Here is an 18,118-nt window from a genome sequence, read left to right on the forward strand (position 1 = left end):
AAGAGGGACCAAAGATACCAAAGGGACAGTCAAACGTAAGATACGAAACAGAGGGAGCTTAGCTTTATGCCTTTTATCTCCCTTCTAACATACGCGAATTTGAGTTAGCCTTGTTGTCAAGAGTCTGATAGGATATGGGGTTGTTCTAAAATTAAAATTAGATTCCTTACTTCATAAACCATGTAATAGGGGGACAGGACCTTTTTCGGGACGTCGGGATCGGATGTTTTTCAGCTTGGGATTTCGGGATTGATCATGGTTTTTAGGGATTTCGGGACCAGGACGCCCCCCCCCCCCCCCCCCCCCTCCATGTATATTGAGATTTGGAATGAGGCAGGAAGTGTTGAAGTATGACGGGATTGCTTCTCTTAATAAGTTATTAGTAGATACTTAGGCCGCCGTAAGTGGTTGAGCTAAATACATGTATTAAGTACTTTTATTTTTAGCTCAGTCGATTAACGCGCTGCCTTGTAAAACGGCCGTCCAAGGTTCGAGACCAGGAAAAAGCAGGCGATTGCATAAATGAAAATCATTCTAACCAGTTAAACAATTCTGTTCTCTTAAATTTTGCGCTATTTTCCCTAATCTTATAATAACCAATTCGTTCTTTTTCTGAAGTTCTAAATAAAATAAAAACAGAATAGAATAATAGAATTTCAAAACCAGATAAAGAACTTAAGCTTGCAATTGGTGCTTGTTGATTGTCATTTATCCAACAGAATAACGATGGTTCTGTCCATGCTTTCCGGCTTTGAGTGCTGGAAAAATAATAAAGGAAAATGGGCAATACACTTAAACGTATTTGAAAAAATAACATATTTAAATATGCATTGTCATATATAATCTTTTAAACAATAAGTATACAATATAATTGAAATACACATACAGTCACGTAGTAATTCGTTAGCCTGGCCTAAAATGATTAAATACAGGATATATATTTCGGAGAAAAAAATACATTATGACTGTTTAGAATTCAAATGATTAAAAAAAAAATACTTTCCAATTATTTAAATAATTAAAAAGAGCGGAAATGTCAGAATATCCGTGACAGGGTATCATAATGAGATCAGCTTATTACCACAAAGAATTTAATGAACTATTGTAAAAAATAATCGATGTAAAATAGCGGTCTGTTCTAAGGTAAACCAAGTGTATTAAGCCAACCATGAAATAGTTTATTGTTATATCAAGCCAACCACGAAATATTTTATTATCATATATGTAAGTGTATACTTTCTTAACTTGTTTATAAAATGAAGGACTTTTAACAGCTCAGTAAAGGTAAAATAAGATCAATTTATTAATAACTATTTAAAATAGTCTTCGACGTGTGCCAGTCTCAAGCCAGGAGCCTCTGGGTCAGTGTTTGTCGTTGGATTAATATATCTGTATTTGTTTTTCTTAAATTGTTGTGTTATATATCAGGCCGTTAGTTTTCTCATCCTTGTCAACGAATTGTTTCATATTTTTTTTTCATTTTGGGGCCTTTTATAGCCGACTATACGGTATGGATTGTCCTTAATTGTCGAATATCGTACGGTTGCCTATATGATTGCTTACATCCACATCATTTGATCTTTGGTGGATAGTTTTGTCTCATTAGTTGATTTTTTTTTAATTTAAACATACATTGTATTTATTTATAGTTGATTGGGAAACAAGTTTTGCAACTTATATTTATTCCTTTCCACGTTGAGGGTGTGAGTGCTGCCTGCTCTTTTTCGAAATCTACAAGGGTGTCGATTACGTGCAAGAAATATGGCTCTCTATCTTTAATTGATTTAATAGGAAATCATGGCTGTGTCAATCCTCCTCACCCCACCCCTTGCACATATGTGTTCGATGATCTGCGGAGATGGAAACGGTGATTGCTCGATTAATCTCTTGCACAATGCTTAAGGTTCATCATAAAATGTAGGCAAATTGGACGTTTTTGCACCACAAATTTTACTCTGAGTACAGACAAACCTATTCACCTGCAAAAGTTTTAAGGATAGCAGGAACAAGATATATAAATTGTTACTGCATTTTTTGTTTTAGAAAATCATAAACTTTACTAGATTTTGCTTTCCAGTTTTTTTCGTTCCTGCAGAATGTGCCAAAATAAACTAAGTCGGGAAAGAGGTTTGAGAATCTCCTCTCATATAATACATGTTGTGAGTAGTATTGATTTAAATGGACAATAGATGGACGATTTGCATCTTCAGACAATAGGTGAATTAAACTGTGTAAATGAGTGGACTGTATCAAATGAAACTCAGGTGTTTGTTTATTTTGCTATCATCTGCAGACTGGGAAAAAAAGTTTCTCTGTACTCATAGAAAATTTTGAGGGGTAAACACGGCCATATTTTAAAATTCCTTATGATGAAACTTAAGTATCAACTCATACAATAAAAGAAGATGTGGTATGATTGACAATGAGACAACTCTCCACAAGAGACCAACATGAAACAGAAATTAAAGACTATAGGTCACCGTACGGCCTTCAACAATGATCAAAAGCCCATACCGCATAGTCAGCTATAAAAGGCCCATGTTTACTAAATGCAATCGAAAACAACCCTTCCATGCTCTATGGAGAGGAAACAGAGATCGCTCGATTATATTACACACTGAGTAAGCCTCAACTGATGGTCTTAAAACTGTCGAACTGGTAGAGCAGCATTCAGAATTTCAACCACAAACTCATGTACAATGTATCATAAATACATGTAACCTAGCCTGAGTCTACAAAATATGTTTACCCGACCTTGACTTGTGGCTAGATCCCGACCTTGACTTGTGGCTAGACCCCGGCCTTGACTTGTGGCTAGACCCCGACCTTGACTTGTGGCTAGACCCCGGCCTTGACTTGTGGCTAGACCCCGGCCTTGACTTGTGGTTAGACCCCGACTTGACTTGTGGCTAGACCCCGGCCTTGACTTGTGGCTAGACCCCGGCCTTGACTTGTGGCTAGACCCCGGCCTTGACTTGTGGCTAGATCCGGACCTTGACTTGTGGCTAGACCCCGGCCTTGACTTGTGGCTAGACCCCGGCCTTGACTTGTGGCTAGACCCCGGCCTTGACTTGTGGCTAGACCCCGACTTGACTTGAGGCTAGACCCCGGCCTTGACTTGTGTTTAGACCCCGACTTGACTTGAGGCTATACCCCGGCCTTGACTTGTGGCTAGACCCCGACTTGACTTGAGGCTTGACCCCTTGTTAGTTATCGCTGCAAATAGCTTAAGGCACACGATAACATGCTTTTAGAAATAGTTGAAACTAAAAAAATGTTAAAGGAAATAAACTTAATAAGGTTTAATTTCTATTTGATTGATGATATAAAAAAAAAAAGATGTGGTATGATTTCCAATGAGACAACTTTCCATAAGTGACCAAAATGACATAGACATTAACAACTATAGGTCATCGTACGGCTTTCAACAATGATCAAAGCTCATACCGCATAGTCAGCTATTAATAAAAGACTCCGAAATGACAATGTAAAACAATTCAAACGAGAAGACTAGCGGCCTGATTTATATTTAAAAAATGACAAAAACAAATACATGTATGTAACACATACATTGTAAACAAACGTCAACCACTGAATTACATGCACTTGACTTGGAACAGGCACATACATACATAATGTGGCGGGCTTTAACATGTTAGCGGGATTCCAACCCTCCCCTTACCTTGGACAGTGGTATAACAGTACAATATAAGAACGCACTATAAAAATCAGTTGAGAAAGGCTAAACTCATCAGATGGACAAAATACACGGACGTGGCCGGGTACTTGAACATCCCAACAAAAAAAGACACTAGGAACTGACCTGAAAGTACTTGCAGTTAACTGAGAGCTAGTTCAAAGCCACGAACAACTAAACATTATGCATCTAACCTCATGATTGTTTGACTGATCGATCAATTGATAGATTCATTGGTGTTTAACGCAACTTTTAGCACTATTGCTATATATATATTAAAGCGGTCAGTTTTTATTGATGAAATGAGCTGAAAATGCCGTTAAAAGGAGTCTGTCCCAGAAAACCATTGATGATGTTGTAGTCCTACTTTTTGACTGATACCCACACCTTCTTAAGTTACATATGAGTATTATCAATAGTTGAAAAAAAACACCTAGATTTAACGTAGTTATATTACTAAGCTCAATTCCTACACAGTAGTTGCACTTTTGTCTAAAAATAGAAATAAAAACGTGTATAGGTATTTCCCCAGTGTAGGGTTTCTATTTAAACTCCCACCTTGTACCGGGAAAAATAGATTTGTCAAATATCTTATTATAACAAAATGCAGGTAAAACATTTGAAGTGTTTAAAATAATAATAAAGGAAACTAAAGGTATTTAATATGCACAATGACATTTAACAAACATTTTTTTGTGGGCGTGTAAGAATATAAATGCAATATTGTATATCTTTATGTCAGTATAAGTATTTGAATGGAGTTATGAAAACAAAGGTTATTTTTTGTGTGTGAAAGGATGTTAACCAAACCACATTCAAAGAGTATGTTGTGATTTTATGCATCAACCTTTGGTGTTTGTTTTTTTCGAACTGTTGATTAGTTGCGGGTCCAGGATTTGTAAAGGGAGGGGGTCATCGATACCCCCGACCCGTAAATTTGTATCTGTTGAGTTTCATTTGATATCCGTGATAAAGTGATATGCACTGACTCATCGTTAAACACTCAGCAGTCCGAGTTAATCTAACTTGACCGGAATCGTTTTAAAAATTACTCCATAATCATGACGGTCAACAGAAAAATGTCGTCATTGTGAGATGCGCTTAAATAATCTTTCTTTTTAGTCTTATATGACATTTTGTTTTATTTTACAGGCAATGGAACCATTTATAAATTTTACTTCCTTCCCTCTCAATTTCATTGTTCCTCTAAACTGACGCCTAGTTGGACCATTCAATCAGAATGACCAAAATGTTGGTGTAAAATCATGCAAAAAACCTTCTCTATTTTTAAGTAAAAAAAAATTTAAGTTTTATTTCCAATTTTTATTGGGGAATTAAAAAAAAACACTTTAATAAGTACTAATTTTAAGGTTGACATAATTACAGGCAACTTCCTAGCAAGGACCGAAGCTCCGCCATAAACTCGTCAGTCAAATTCAACCGCAGGACTTCGGTCCGGGGAGCCGATAACCTTGCTTCGGGAGTTGGATTGCAGGTTGACTTCCAAAAAACCTTTTATGTACAAACCTAACATCTGAAAATGATTCTTCTTTTGTTTTCTTTTGGTTCACGAATACGTTAAATTGCAACAACAAAAAAATTTGTTTCGGAAGATATATTTACGAATGCCGCTGCATGAATGGTAGTTTAACGAAAACTGAGAAGACAAGATCAGCTAATTCTGATTGTTACAAAAGAACACACAAAAAACAACACCAAAACATTTTTAAACAGCTGTAATTTTGTAAAGTGAACACAAAAACAAAAACCAATCTACATGTAAGTTGTTTGTAGCTTGATTTATTTCTATTTAACAAATATTTTATATTTTAGAAAAAATGGATGTCCATTTCTCACACCATTGCGGAGAAAATATAGAACTTTCTGATGAAAAACAAAAAGCTTCATGGAATCACAAATATTCAGGTGGAATTGCATTTTCTAGTCAGCCATTACGACATAATTCTAAACTAAAATTGGATTTAACTGGAACCGGACATGCGTATGTTGGAATAATAAAACGTGATCCGGCGTCGGTAACGAACATGAGAAAAGCATTAACAAGTGACATTATTGTTGCAACGGAAGTTAAAGTACATAAAAGACTAGGAGCCGTTAACATAGTTTCAGATACAAAAGACGGAAAGGATTGTATAAATTTTGAATCTTATAATGGAACAAAGACCGTGGACATTAATAGCGAAATCTGGTTGTTTTTGTACATTAAATTTGGAGATATGATAGCTGTTTTGCGTAAGTATCTAATTATAGAATATAAAACAGGGGAAGATATTATTTTTTTTTATTATATATGCTTTTTTGATAAATAGAATTAATAAAAAGGAAAAAAAACAAAAATACCAAACCCCAAGGAACATTTATTTAACTAAACAATTCCTTTTCAAATGGCAATATTGACGTTCTCTCAAATCAGATTTTGAATTTTCAACGGTATTTTAAAACGAAGTATAAACTGATATTCACAAATGACGAAAACGAACTGAATCATGCAAATAATGATTAAATCTTAGTTAGTTGTGGGTATAACTAGTTGTGTTATAAGACATACCGCTGGTTAGATGTCTATATGAGATGTCAGTACGGGTTAAAGTAAGTTGTGTAATCAGATATTACCGGTTATATCATCTATGTGAGATGTCAGTACGGGTATGAACTGATTATATAGAATATAATTTCTTATCCTTTTACTGTGTCGTCATTGAAAAAGTTTTCTATTCATTTAAATGATTCACATTATGTAGAACGTGATATTTTTAATAGCCTATATCTCCTTTAGAGTTTAGAATTAATTGGATAGTCGCATTCTTGTATTTAAAATCATTCGAAATGTGATAAGTATAAAGAGTTCTGCTTTACTTTTGATACTGTATATCTACTTTTAGAATTAATTGGATAGTAGCATTCTTGCATTTAAAATCATTCGAGATTAAATATAAAAAGTTTTGGTTGTTTGGTTGTTTTCATTTTTTTTATTTGGGGTGTCGGGTTGATAAAAGTCAGAATGGGATGAGTACAATGTCAAGAGCAAGTTTACGTGTTTTCATACTAGTTTTGATTGTTTGGTTTTTTCTTTTAGGCACCGGGATTGTTTTTGATTTAATTTGTTCTCAGCTGACTTCGAATAAAAATAAAAAGATACATGTATTGTATGTTAACTCTATATCCAAGTAACAATTTAAAACAGTAAAGCATTATAGGTTAAAGTCACGCCAAACAGCAAGCTATAAAGGGTCCCAAAAAGTATAACTGTATAACCATTCAAACGGGAAAACCAACTGTAAAAGCTATAAACATCGAGAAACGTGAAACACGGATAATAATAATAATAATAAATTCTGTATTTAAAGAAGGTAACTCAATTAGAAATAGTCTAATTTTCATTGAGGCCCTCAAACAAAATACATGCATACAGTTAACATTGATACATTAAATTACAATATATATTACTAATATAAACAACAATTCAATCATTGAAATATACAAAGGGTAATAAATGGCAATATTTGATATAGTTTTGTTAGAGAAAAACAAATTATTTGACTTGCATATAATTTTCAAGAAAATGATTATAACTATGTTTCTTAAATAATTCCACATTAGGACATTTTTTTATTTCGAGTGGTAAATTATTCCATACTTTGGTTGCAGAGTAATGAAAAGATTTTTTATAAAAATTTGTATTTGGTCTTGGAACAAAAAGATCATTATTAGAGACAGATCGTAAGTTGTGGCGTTGCACATCATCAATATTTAGAATTGCTAAGTAATCAGGTGTTAGCCCATTTACAATTTTATACATTAAAATTGATTGTTGGTATTTTATTCTTTTGGTAAAAGATAGCCATTTTAAAGAAGTAAACATGAAATTAGATGGAATAGAAATATCGCATTCCAGTATAATTCTTGCTACTCTTTTTTGAAGTTTTATGATTCTATCTGAGTCTTTTTGTAATAAATTTCCCCAAACTGAACTACAATAGTCTATATATGGTAGAATATATGCATTATAAAATAAAAATTTGTACCACATCAACAAAAGACAACTTCTAAGTATCAGATTCCTGACTAAGGACAGGTATAAACAACAGCAGCGGGGTTAAACATTGTAATGATACCAAATCTTCACTCTTATCTGAAAAAATAGTTTCAAATTTCTGTTTGTTACATGGCCATATGTATTTGTAACTTGTAAGTATTGTACTATTATAATAACAATTTCAATTGATAATTTTTAGTTTACTTGCGACGTATGTGTTTGCTATCATCAAATTAAAAATTGATGTCCGCATGCAAATCCCTTTATATACAAGACAGTCATACAATAATATTATCTTCATTCTCGCGCAACTGGAGAAAAAAACCTGCTTAACGACACAATTTAGAAATTTAGAATTGGCACGTGAATTATAGTGACGTCTGCTCTTGCACTTACAATAACAAATCATCAATGTTCTGTTTTAGGACTCATTTGTTTTAATATGTTTACTGGTTTGAACCATGGTAAATAAAGATACTTTGATTTATAAATGACATTACAATTGTATTTTCCATTTTCCATTTTCAGACTCCGAAACTACTCATGACAGATGTTTTCATCACGTGACCGGATGCAATATTCGATGTTTAGACGAAGACAGACGATCTGTAAAACTTCTCGTGGAAAATCCCGCCGCGGTGTGCTGTCTTAACAAAAAACTGAAACTGGGACATTCTGTAACAATTCAAACAAAAGCAATATCTGAAAACAGAAATACACCAAGCCGGTGTCATATCAAACTTGGGATTATTAATATTGATCCGTCCGAACTAAAGTCACATGACCCGGAATCGTTTCAAGTTGACAGTAAAGTTGCGTGTCCAACACGCTGGAATATCGTCCAAACATTTTCGAAGGAAAATATTGACGGTGAATTGAAATTATATATTACACATACCGGTGAATTGTATTTTAGTCATGACTCTGGAATTGAAGGAACACACAAATGCCATTTAAATGATGACTCTTCAGGAATATCAATAATATTAGATTTGTTCCGAGCGGAAGCGAGTGTCACAGATTATCACCATGATGAAAGCGAAGAATGTGAAGAAAAAGACTATGACTATGTTCGACCGGAAGTTGAGATATCCGAAACTATTAAAAGGAAACTTCAAATTTCAGACAAACAACATGAAAAAGAAAGTTCGTCGTCGGATCGTTCGTCGTCAGACAGTGATTATCTGGAAATGAAAGATGTGTCTGATAGTCACAAAACATTTTCTCCTAATTGTAAGATAAGTCCTCGGCTCACAAGGTGTGGGATGTACAGAAAAGACAATTCGTCGTCTAACGTTCAAGAATGTAAATAAAATATTATTTATGAGCAATTTATACAGATATAAGACAACGATATAAGTCAAGCTTTTTTTAAAAGCTAATCTTTTCTGACATTTTAAGCCTTGTCTAGCGGTTTAACGAATTTTAAATTGCTTTTTACTCTACCCTATAATTGTTTAGGCAGTATAAGTTCGTTATATGATCTCAAATGTTTGTATGTTGTTTTATGATTAGATATTTTACAATGGAGTTTTAAAATTCAACAGCATTTTAAATGTGATAATATGAATGATATATGGAAAATATCCTATATATCCTTCACTCAAGACCAGACTCTCTATTTCACGAATATTTAATTTAGTTTGTTATTATTTATTAGTTTTAACAAACCTGTTAATAATTTATTGTTAATTTATTTTAAAAAATAAAATTTAAAAAAAATAGTAAATTGATAATTTAAATATAGTGATGATGATCATAAATTGTGCCCAATATGCTCCAAATTCAGGACAGTGCTGACAACATGACGAACAAAACCCAAATCAAGATGACTTTATTTTATGTGGAAGCTTATAAGGTTTCAATTTCCTCAGGCAAAGTTGGCCTTGGCAGATTAAGTCTACATTTGTGAAATCAATGTTGTGCCATCTATCGGAAGATTAAAGTTACGTCCATTCCGAATACATTATTCTTGACCAATGGTAGCACTTGAACTTTTCAATTTCGAGGTAAAAACACGTTGGCCTCTAGATTCTACAAGCTTGGTAAAGCCGGAAACAAAAATATACATCAACATTCATGCACTTGTGCAAGAAATATACAATGGAACTTCTATAAGTCGATTAAAAATATTAAAATTGTCACTGAATGTGGTCGTATGTTTAGGAATATAAAGACTTGTTGCACAATAAACACGTGGCAATTGTTTACAAACACTTTCTACATTAACACGTGATTGAAATTGGCGTTTTTTTTGATTGGATGCAGCGAGTTTCGACTGCAACCAAAAAAACCCTTACCTTGTGTCTCAAATTGTATCTCAATCCGCCAAGGGTGAACGGGAGTGGATGGTAACCCTTGGCTAGCGAAGATGCATCATGATTGGCTTTCAAGAATTCTGCTTTGAGCGTTCCTGATGAAGGTAGATCAAGAAAATATCTTCGGATGCATGAAATTATTTCGTGTTATTTTTTACAGTTATTTATACATGTTCAAACTGTATAATGCATGAAATTATTTCGTGTTATTTTTTACAGTAATTTATACATGTTCAAACTGTATAATGGTGCACAAATATTACTTGGAAATTCGTTTTCTTTTCCTGCTTTGGTAATGCAAGATATAATTTGGTTGAATGATCTGAGAAGTTAGTATTTAAGATGAGCTTACTCAAAATTTGCAATCATTCTAACTGAAAGTTACTTGTATTTATAGATTAATGTTGCTTATCTCAACGAGATTGATTTTCTCGCTTGAGCTGGTACAGCGAAAGTGAGAAAAGCAATCGAGTTGAGATGACCAATGATAATCTGTTTATCGCTATTTTACCTGTGACGACGTTGTCAATTTCAATGTCAATTTCGTTAGCAACGCCACGAGGCTCCTTAGTTACTAGCAATAATTTTTCCATATCAAGCGAGAAGCATGATATGAAAATTATCACAAAAAAAGATCAAAGGAAAAATGCACAAAATAGCGATAACTCAAATTACAAGACAGGCAGAAACGAAAGACCTACCATATTTTATACTCAGTATGAGGGTAGTAACCCCAAAAAGGATGGTTAGGTCGAAAAGTTTTTTCTGACCATGTTTTACTTTTCAATCGATGTATTTTTTCGTGATCGTTAAATAACTTTCTAAACTAGTAGTTGATTTACATGTAAAAGCGATTTATTATCGTAACTTTTGAGTATTATAAAAGAAAAATATTTTAAACGCTTTAAAATGTTGAAACGAAGGGCGTCAAAGAGACAACAGATAGATAGTTTATTCTCACAAAAATATGTAGGTACAATTGTACAAAGTTACAGAGAAGTTAAAAAAACAATATTCATAAAGATAAAAATGCACAAAAATTCGGACAATAATTAGACCAAATAGTCGAAAATAGCCACAGGCTATAACAATGGAAATTTAGATGCAAGGAAAATAGTTGCAAATATGCTAAACTTTGATCTGCTTGATCTTATTATACATACACAAACAAAGTAATATAAATCGCGAATTGAAATTTTTGCAAAATTTGCTGAAAGTAGACTTCATTGCGAAAAAAAAGAATCCGCGGAAAGCTACTAAGTTAAAGGTTAATGCCGCTACAAGGCAGCACTTGCACCCGCAGAGTGGAAAGGAATTCATTTAAATTACAATAGTTTGTTCCCCAATCCACTATTAATGTATATATTTAAACTAAGTTTACAGTAATTGTACGATTGTAAATAAAACTTAACATAATACGAGTCGACATATAGTAAAGGCGTTATTTAATCTTTCATTTTTTTTTACACTGTATTGATAAGAAAAATCAAACGGCAAGAAGAATGAACAAGTTAAAAGAAGGGGACGAATTTGTTAGCGGAAATTAAGATATAAATTTGTTTTACACTGTGAACAAAAAAAATATTGGAATTCTTTTTATTGATTACGTCTTTTATAAAAACCTGTACATCTATATAGATCTAACATATCTCTCGTCATCATCAGTTCGGACTCATCAAGGGGATAACTACTTACATATGGATCTTCGTGGCATATTGAGGCCATTTTTGGCCATTCTTCTTACACTGTCTTATTTGTTAGTACTGTACCTCTTTTCCCTTTAGTTGTGTAAAAACTAAAATGTTTATTTTTCTCATTTTTTTAAACTTGTGTTCCCCTAGGGCCTTTATTATCGATATACCGAATCTAGATTCCCCTTTATGTCACCGGTAATTGGGTTATGGACGACCATTATATACATCTTATCAGTAGTTGTCTCTCTTTCGTCATATGATTTTATATCTCAATAGATATAGGAAGATGTTGTGTGAGTGCCAATGAGACAACTCTCCATCCAAGTCAATCTATTTATAAAAGTAAACCATTATAGGTCAATGTACGGCCTTCAACACGGAGAATTGTCTCATACCTAACAACAAGCTATAAAGGGCCCCAAAATTACTAGTGTAAAACCATTCAAACGGGAAAATCAAAGGTCTAATTTATATAAAATACGAGAAACGAGAAACACGTAGAAATTACATAAAATAACTACTGTATATCAGAATCCTGACTTAGGACAGGTGCAAACATTTGCAGCGAGATTAAACGTTTTAATGGTACCAAACCTTCTCCCTTTTTCTGAAACAATAGTATGACATCACAACATAGAAAAACGCAGGATAAAATATATCAATTGGAATATGCTGTATTACACATACAAAAGATTAACGACTTGTTAGTTATCATGACTCGATATAAATGATATTGTAACATCGTAAAGAAATGAATGGTTTACATTTTGTTATTTCGGGGCCTCTTAAAAATGACTGCGCGATATAAGCTTTGTTCATTGTTGAAGGTCGTGTATTGACCTGTAGTTGTTAATTTATGTGTCATTAGCTCTTTTGTGGAGAGTTATCTCATTAGCAAACATACCACATCTTCGTTTTTATTAGAACACAGTAAAAATATAAGGTTAGCACATTGTTTGTTCTTCCATAGAGGAATTTATATCCTATATAATTGCTTCTATGCCATCAGGTAATTCATTTACTGGTAGTTCTTTCTCAACAACATTGATACCACTTAAAACGGTGATCGTAATGGTGTTAAATGAGTCATCATCTCTGAATACTATACAATACAATACCAGACAAATAGTTTTTTTTTACGTCTCACCATTAATATTACAATACATAACATAATATAGGAATACATACAATACTATAAAATATTAATGTCATTATAAAAAGAATTATGAGGGACGGGATTTAAATACAAATACAAATATTTTATTGGCACAAACTCAATTACAATAATTGACAACGGCCCCTACAACTAGTATACAAATAGTAATAATCATGATAATTCAGCAATTAAACAATACTACATAAAATATTAATAGGCATATTTCGAACAATGAAATGTGCAGTTATAAATATATCAATATTAATATATAGGTTAATTTAGAATAGGCTACTGACATAAGTATATTGAAAATTGATAATAATAAATATCACATTCAAACAGTCAAAAGGTTACAGTACAACAAAGATATTCAGCTGATCACGAGACACTATTTTGTGTTAATCTTGGACTGTTACTAAAAAATTATGAAGAGACAGCTAAAAGGTACATCATTTCAACATGGGTTATGTATCTCTTACGACCGGGTATTGGAAATATATCAACGCAACTAGGTGAAGTTGTTGTTGAACGTTAATTAAATGAAGGTGTGATATGCCCGTCTTTATTAAAGGGCAAAGTGTTTACCCTAGCTGCAGTCGACAACATAGACAATAACCTAAGCTCAACAACATCAAAACCATCTCTTAATTGGACCTGAATCTCTATTTTTCAACATCCAACGAAAGATAATATTGGCGTAAGATGGGATCAGTTAATATAACCTATAAATTAACCAAAAACTAAAAAGGTACCTGAACTCTCTGCTGCTTATATAAATATGAAACCTGCATATCTCAAAACAAAACCACAACCACTCATTCTGCCTGGCGATGTAACTTATATACTTAACCACGATTATCTATTTGTGAGTTTGCAAAAATACGGCCGAGGATGAGTGGTTAAATACGGTAAGTTTATCGAGTGAAGATGTTACGTCCGAAAATATTTTATGGTCATCATTTCATTTTTCAGAAAGACGCGGAACAAGTGAAGTGTGTCTTACCTGCTTAATGCCATTATTTTAAGAACAAGCTCACTAAGTTGCTACCATAATATATTCGATGTATAAGGTCAGGGATAATGTGTCGTTTTTTAATCCAGGGCAAACTCTAGTGATTACAGCAGACCAACCGATATTTGTTTCGGCAAAGCAAATTCAATTCCTTGTAATCACGAGGAAGTAACCACAAAGATATTTGTTCTTCATTGATAATCAGCTCAGACACTGTCATGTAGTGGTTTTGCGGTGTCTCTTTTCAAAACAATACAAATAGAAAACTTTGGGTGCATTTGGAAAAGGAAAAGACCTGCGATGGCTTCCGATTCAAGAAATTAATCATGCACTTGGTCATAAATCAGAAGCTTTGCCATTTTTTCATGCTTTCACTGGATTTGACACTGTCACTGTTTTTCATGGATAGGGAAAGACATCGGCGTGGCAGACGTGGGAAATATTTAATGATGTAACCGATGTATTTTTGCGATTGAGGAAGAAACCTGATATGGTCAGTAAAGCTGATACGGATTGATATAGACATTTGTTTTAGTTTTGTACGACAGTACTACAACGACATTTGACATCAACGAATCCACAACATCTACCTTGTCCTGGTGATTGGGGATGGGTAAAGGAGAATGCAGATGGGTTGTGAATTCCTCATTTGACACAATTAGCGGTAATAACTGTCCTTTCCTGGATTTAGATATTTCGGTTTTAAACGGGAAACTCACAATAAAATTTACGACAAAAGAGACGATTTTTCGTTCCCTATTGTTAATTTTCCATTTTTAGATGGTGATGTTCCTTTGGCACCATCTTACGGTGCATGTTTATATTTCACAACTTGTTCGCTATGCACGTGTCTGTTGTGACGTTTTTGATTTTAACGAACGCAACCTATGTATTATTGGTAAATAATTAAACCAGGGATATCGTTACCATAAATTACTTAAAACCTTTACTAAATTTTTCCATAGATATAAAGATTTGGTTTTGAAGTTTGGTTGTACCTGTAGAAAACTTATTCAAACGGGATAGCACATCCTCATTTTTACGGAAATGTTGTTAACCGTGCCCGGAAATTAAGAAATGATCCATGTAAACTTGTCGCTCCTTTAAATAAATTTATTTTAAAAGGTTACCTATTCAACACTGTAATACGATCATTGAATATTGTTTTTATTGGTATAAATATTGATTTTGTTATCAGTAAATTAAAAGCTAACTAAATATTACTAGTATGTTATATACATATACATATTCATGGATCTACAATCTGTCGATACCTGTAACTTGGCATTGCACAAGGTGATGTTTTTCTCTGGCTGTTTATGACGTCTTTACACTAAATCCATTGTGTACGGATTGATAGTTTAGTCTTGAATGCATGATTTTTTTATTAGTTGTTAGTGACTTTGAACTAGCTGTCAGATAAATGCGAGTACTCTCAGATCTGTTCATAGTGTCTTTTGGTGTCGGGATGTATAAGTACCCGGCCACGTCCACTTTTATTTTTGTCCATCTGATGAGTTAAGCCTTTTTCAACTGATTTGTATAGTTCGTTCTTATGTTGTACTGTTATACCACTGTCCCAGGTAAGGGGCCGGGTTGGGATCCCGCTAACATATTTAACCCCGCCACATTATTTATGTATGTGCCTGTCCCAAATCAGGAGCCTGTAATTCAGTGGTTGTCGTTTGTTTATGTGTTACATATTTGTTTTCCGTTCATTTTTATTACATAAATAAGGCCGTTAGTGTTCTGGTTTGAATTGTTTTACATTATCTTATCGGGGCCTATTATAGCTGACTATGCGGTATGGGCTTTGCTCATTGTTGAAGGCCGTACGGTGACCTAAAGTTGTTAATGACTGTGTCATTTTGGTCTTTTGTGGATAGTTGTCTCATTGGCAACCATACCACATCTTCTTTTTTATATACAGTCAACATTATAATGATAAAACATAAAACAATAACACATTGTGTACACAAGCCATCATTTCAGACATATTTTAAGGCAATATTTAACTAGAGGCTCTGAAGAGCCTGTGTCGCTCACCTTGGTCTATGTGCATATTAAACAAATGACACAGATGGATTCATGACAAAATTGTGTTTTGTTGATGGTGATGTGTTTGTAGATCTTACCTTACTGAACATGTTTGCATCTTACAATTATCTCAATTTATAAAGAACTTGGCCCATTAGTAACAGACAATTACAAAAATTTACAAAATTTACAAAATTATTTAAAATTGACTATAAGGGGCAATAACTCCTTAAGGGGTCAGCTGACCTTTTAGGTCATGTTGACTTATTTGTGGATCTTACTTTGCTGAAGATTATTGCAGTTTACAGTTTATCTCTATCTATAATACCATTCAACATGTTCAAGATAATAACCAAAAACAGCAAAATTTCCTTAAAAATTTTCAATTCAGGGGCAGCAACCCAACAACCAGTTGTCGGATTCATCTGAAAATTTCAGGGCAGATAGATCTGAACTTGCAAAACAATTTAACCCCATGTCTGAATTGCTCTTAATGCTTTGGTTTCAGAGTTATAAGCCAGAATATACATTTTACCCTTATATTATATTTTTAGCCATGGCGGCCATCTTGGTTGGTTGGCAGGGTCACCGCACACATTTTTTAACTAGATACCTCAATGATGATTATGGGCAAGTATGGATAAATTTTGACCAGTAGTTTCAGAGGAAAAGATTTTTGTAAAAGATAAGAAAAAATTAGAAAAAAATGGTAAAAAATTACTATAAAGGGCAATTGCTCCTTAAGGGGTCAACTGAACATTTTAGTCATGTGAACTTTATTTAATGATCTTTCTTTGCTGACCATTATTGCTGTTTACAGTTTATCTCTATCTATAATAATATTCAAGATAATAGCCAAAACACGGTATTGTTTCCTTAAAATTGCCAATTCAGGGGTAGCAACCCAACAACCGGTTGTCCGATTCGTCTGAATTTTTCAGGGCAGATAAATCTTTACCTGATAAATAATGTCAGATTTGCTCTAAATGCTTTGGTTTCAGAGTTACAAGCAAAAATCTACATTTTACCACTATGTTCTATTTTTAACCATGGCGGTCATCTTGGTTGGTTAACCGGGTCACGCTACACATCTTTTAAACAAGATACCCCAATGATGATTGTGGCCAAGTTTAGTTTAATTTGGCCAAGTAGTTTCAGAGGAGAAAATTTTTGTAAAAGCTAACGACGGACTACGACGACGGACGACGACGGACGACACCGGACGCAACGTGATGAGAAAAGCTCACTTTGACCTTCGGGCCAGGTGAGCTAACAATACTACACAAATATGTATTCATATATTTCTAAACATGATGAATTTGCTCTTAATTTTTGTTTTTTACATTTTGCAAATACCAATTACAAAATCTTCTAAGATCTAGTTTACAACATGCGTAAAAGGAAAAATGGCAGCAAAGTTTGCTAAATTAATAAATACTATATGCATTCTTCAGCCTATATTTGCTGTTTATTTGCAACTACATTTTGCTTTAAAACACGGGCTGTATGTAAGTTGTACTTCATATATAAGCAACACAGAATGAACCGTTTAAAATTTCCTCGAACTTAAAAGTATACATGTAAATAGCAACGACAGTCAAACACTTATTTTTGAACAAAGACATTTCACTTTAAACTCAAGTTCATGAAATTTAGTATCATCATATCAAGAGTACAAACAGTAAATCAGTATAAAAATTTCATAAAATCATATTTCCAAAGCACATACAAGACATTACAATATATTTGTTGACCACCCATTTATTAATAATGTAATACAAAAGAGCAAGTTAAATTTACAACAACAAAAAAAGAATCAAATACATTTAAACAGATATCAACTAGATATAAGATTAATTACAACACTGTTCACCATACAATACAAGCAAAACAACCTTACTACTTTCAAATATTTGTTAATTTTACGTCATTCATCTTTGTTTTCAAAAACTTTTATCAACAGTTGGAACTTTTAAAAAATAATTCAAGAGTGCTGAAAAATTTAATTACCAAAGCGTGTCACCTTGTTGTACATTAAAATTGATGTTTAAAACTTAGGACAAATTGTCAATCGCAATGAGGCGTAAAGGTAACAATTTGATTTGACACAAAGTACAGTTAACATCACGAATATTCGTTGACCGATA

The 18,118-nt window shown here is 33.4% G+C and overlaps 1 protein-coding gene across 2 annotated transcripts in view; it reads left to right on the forward strand.

Moving 5' to 3' along the window:
* Positions 1-9,378, forward strand: part of LOC139495212 (uncharacterized) — a 231,371-nt gene extending 221,993 nt beyond the window's left edge. Inside the window, exons 1-2 of one of the 2 annotated variants that reach the window (XM_071283432.1) lie at positions 5,535-5,950; positions 8,283-9,378. In XM_071283432.1, coding sequence (XP_071139533.1) covers positions 5,536-5,950; positions 8,283-9,067 — 1,200 coding nt within the window. In that variant the 5' untranslated portion in view covers position 5,535 and the 3' untranslated portion in view covers positions 9,068-9,378. Of the gene's footprint in view, positions 1-5,534; positions 5,951-8,282 lie in introns of those variants that run through there. The other variant, XM_071283431.1, reaches the window with a different exon arrangement.
* Positions 9,379-18,118: the final 8,740 nt, after the last annotated feature.

This window comes from Mytilus edulis, chromosome 11 (genome assembly GCF_963676685.1).
Source record: "Mytilus edulis chromosome 11, xbMytEdul2.2, whole genome shotgun sequence".
NCBI classification, from domain to species: Eukaryota; Metazoa; Mollusca; class Bivalvia; order Mytilida; family Mytilidae; genus Mytilus; species Mytilus edulis.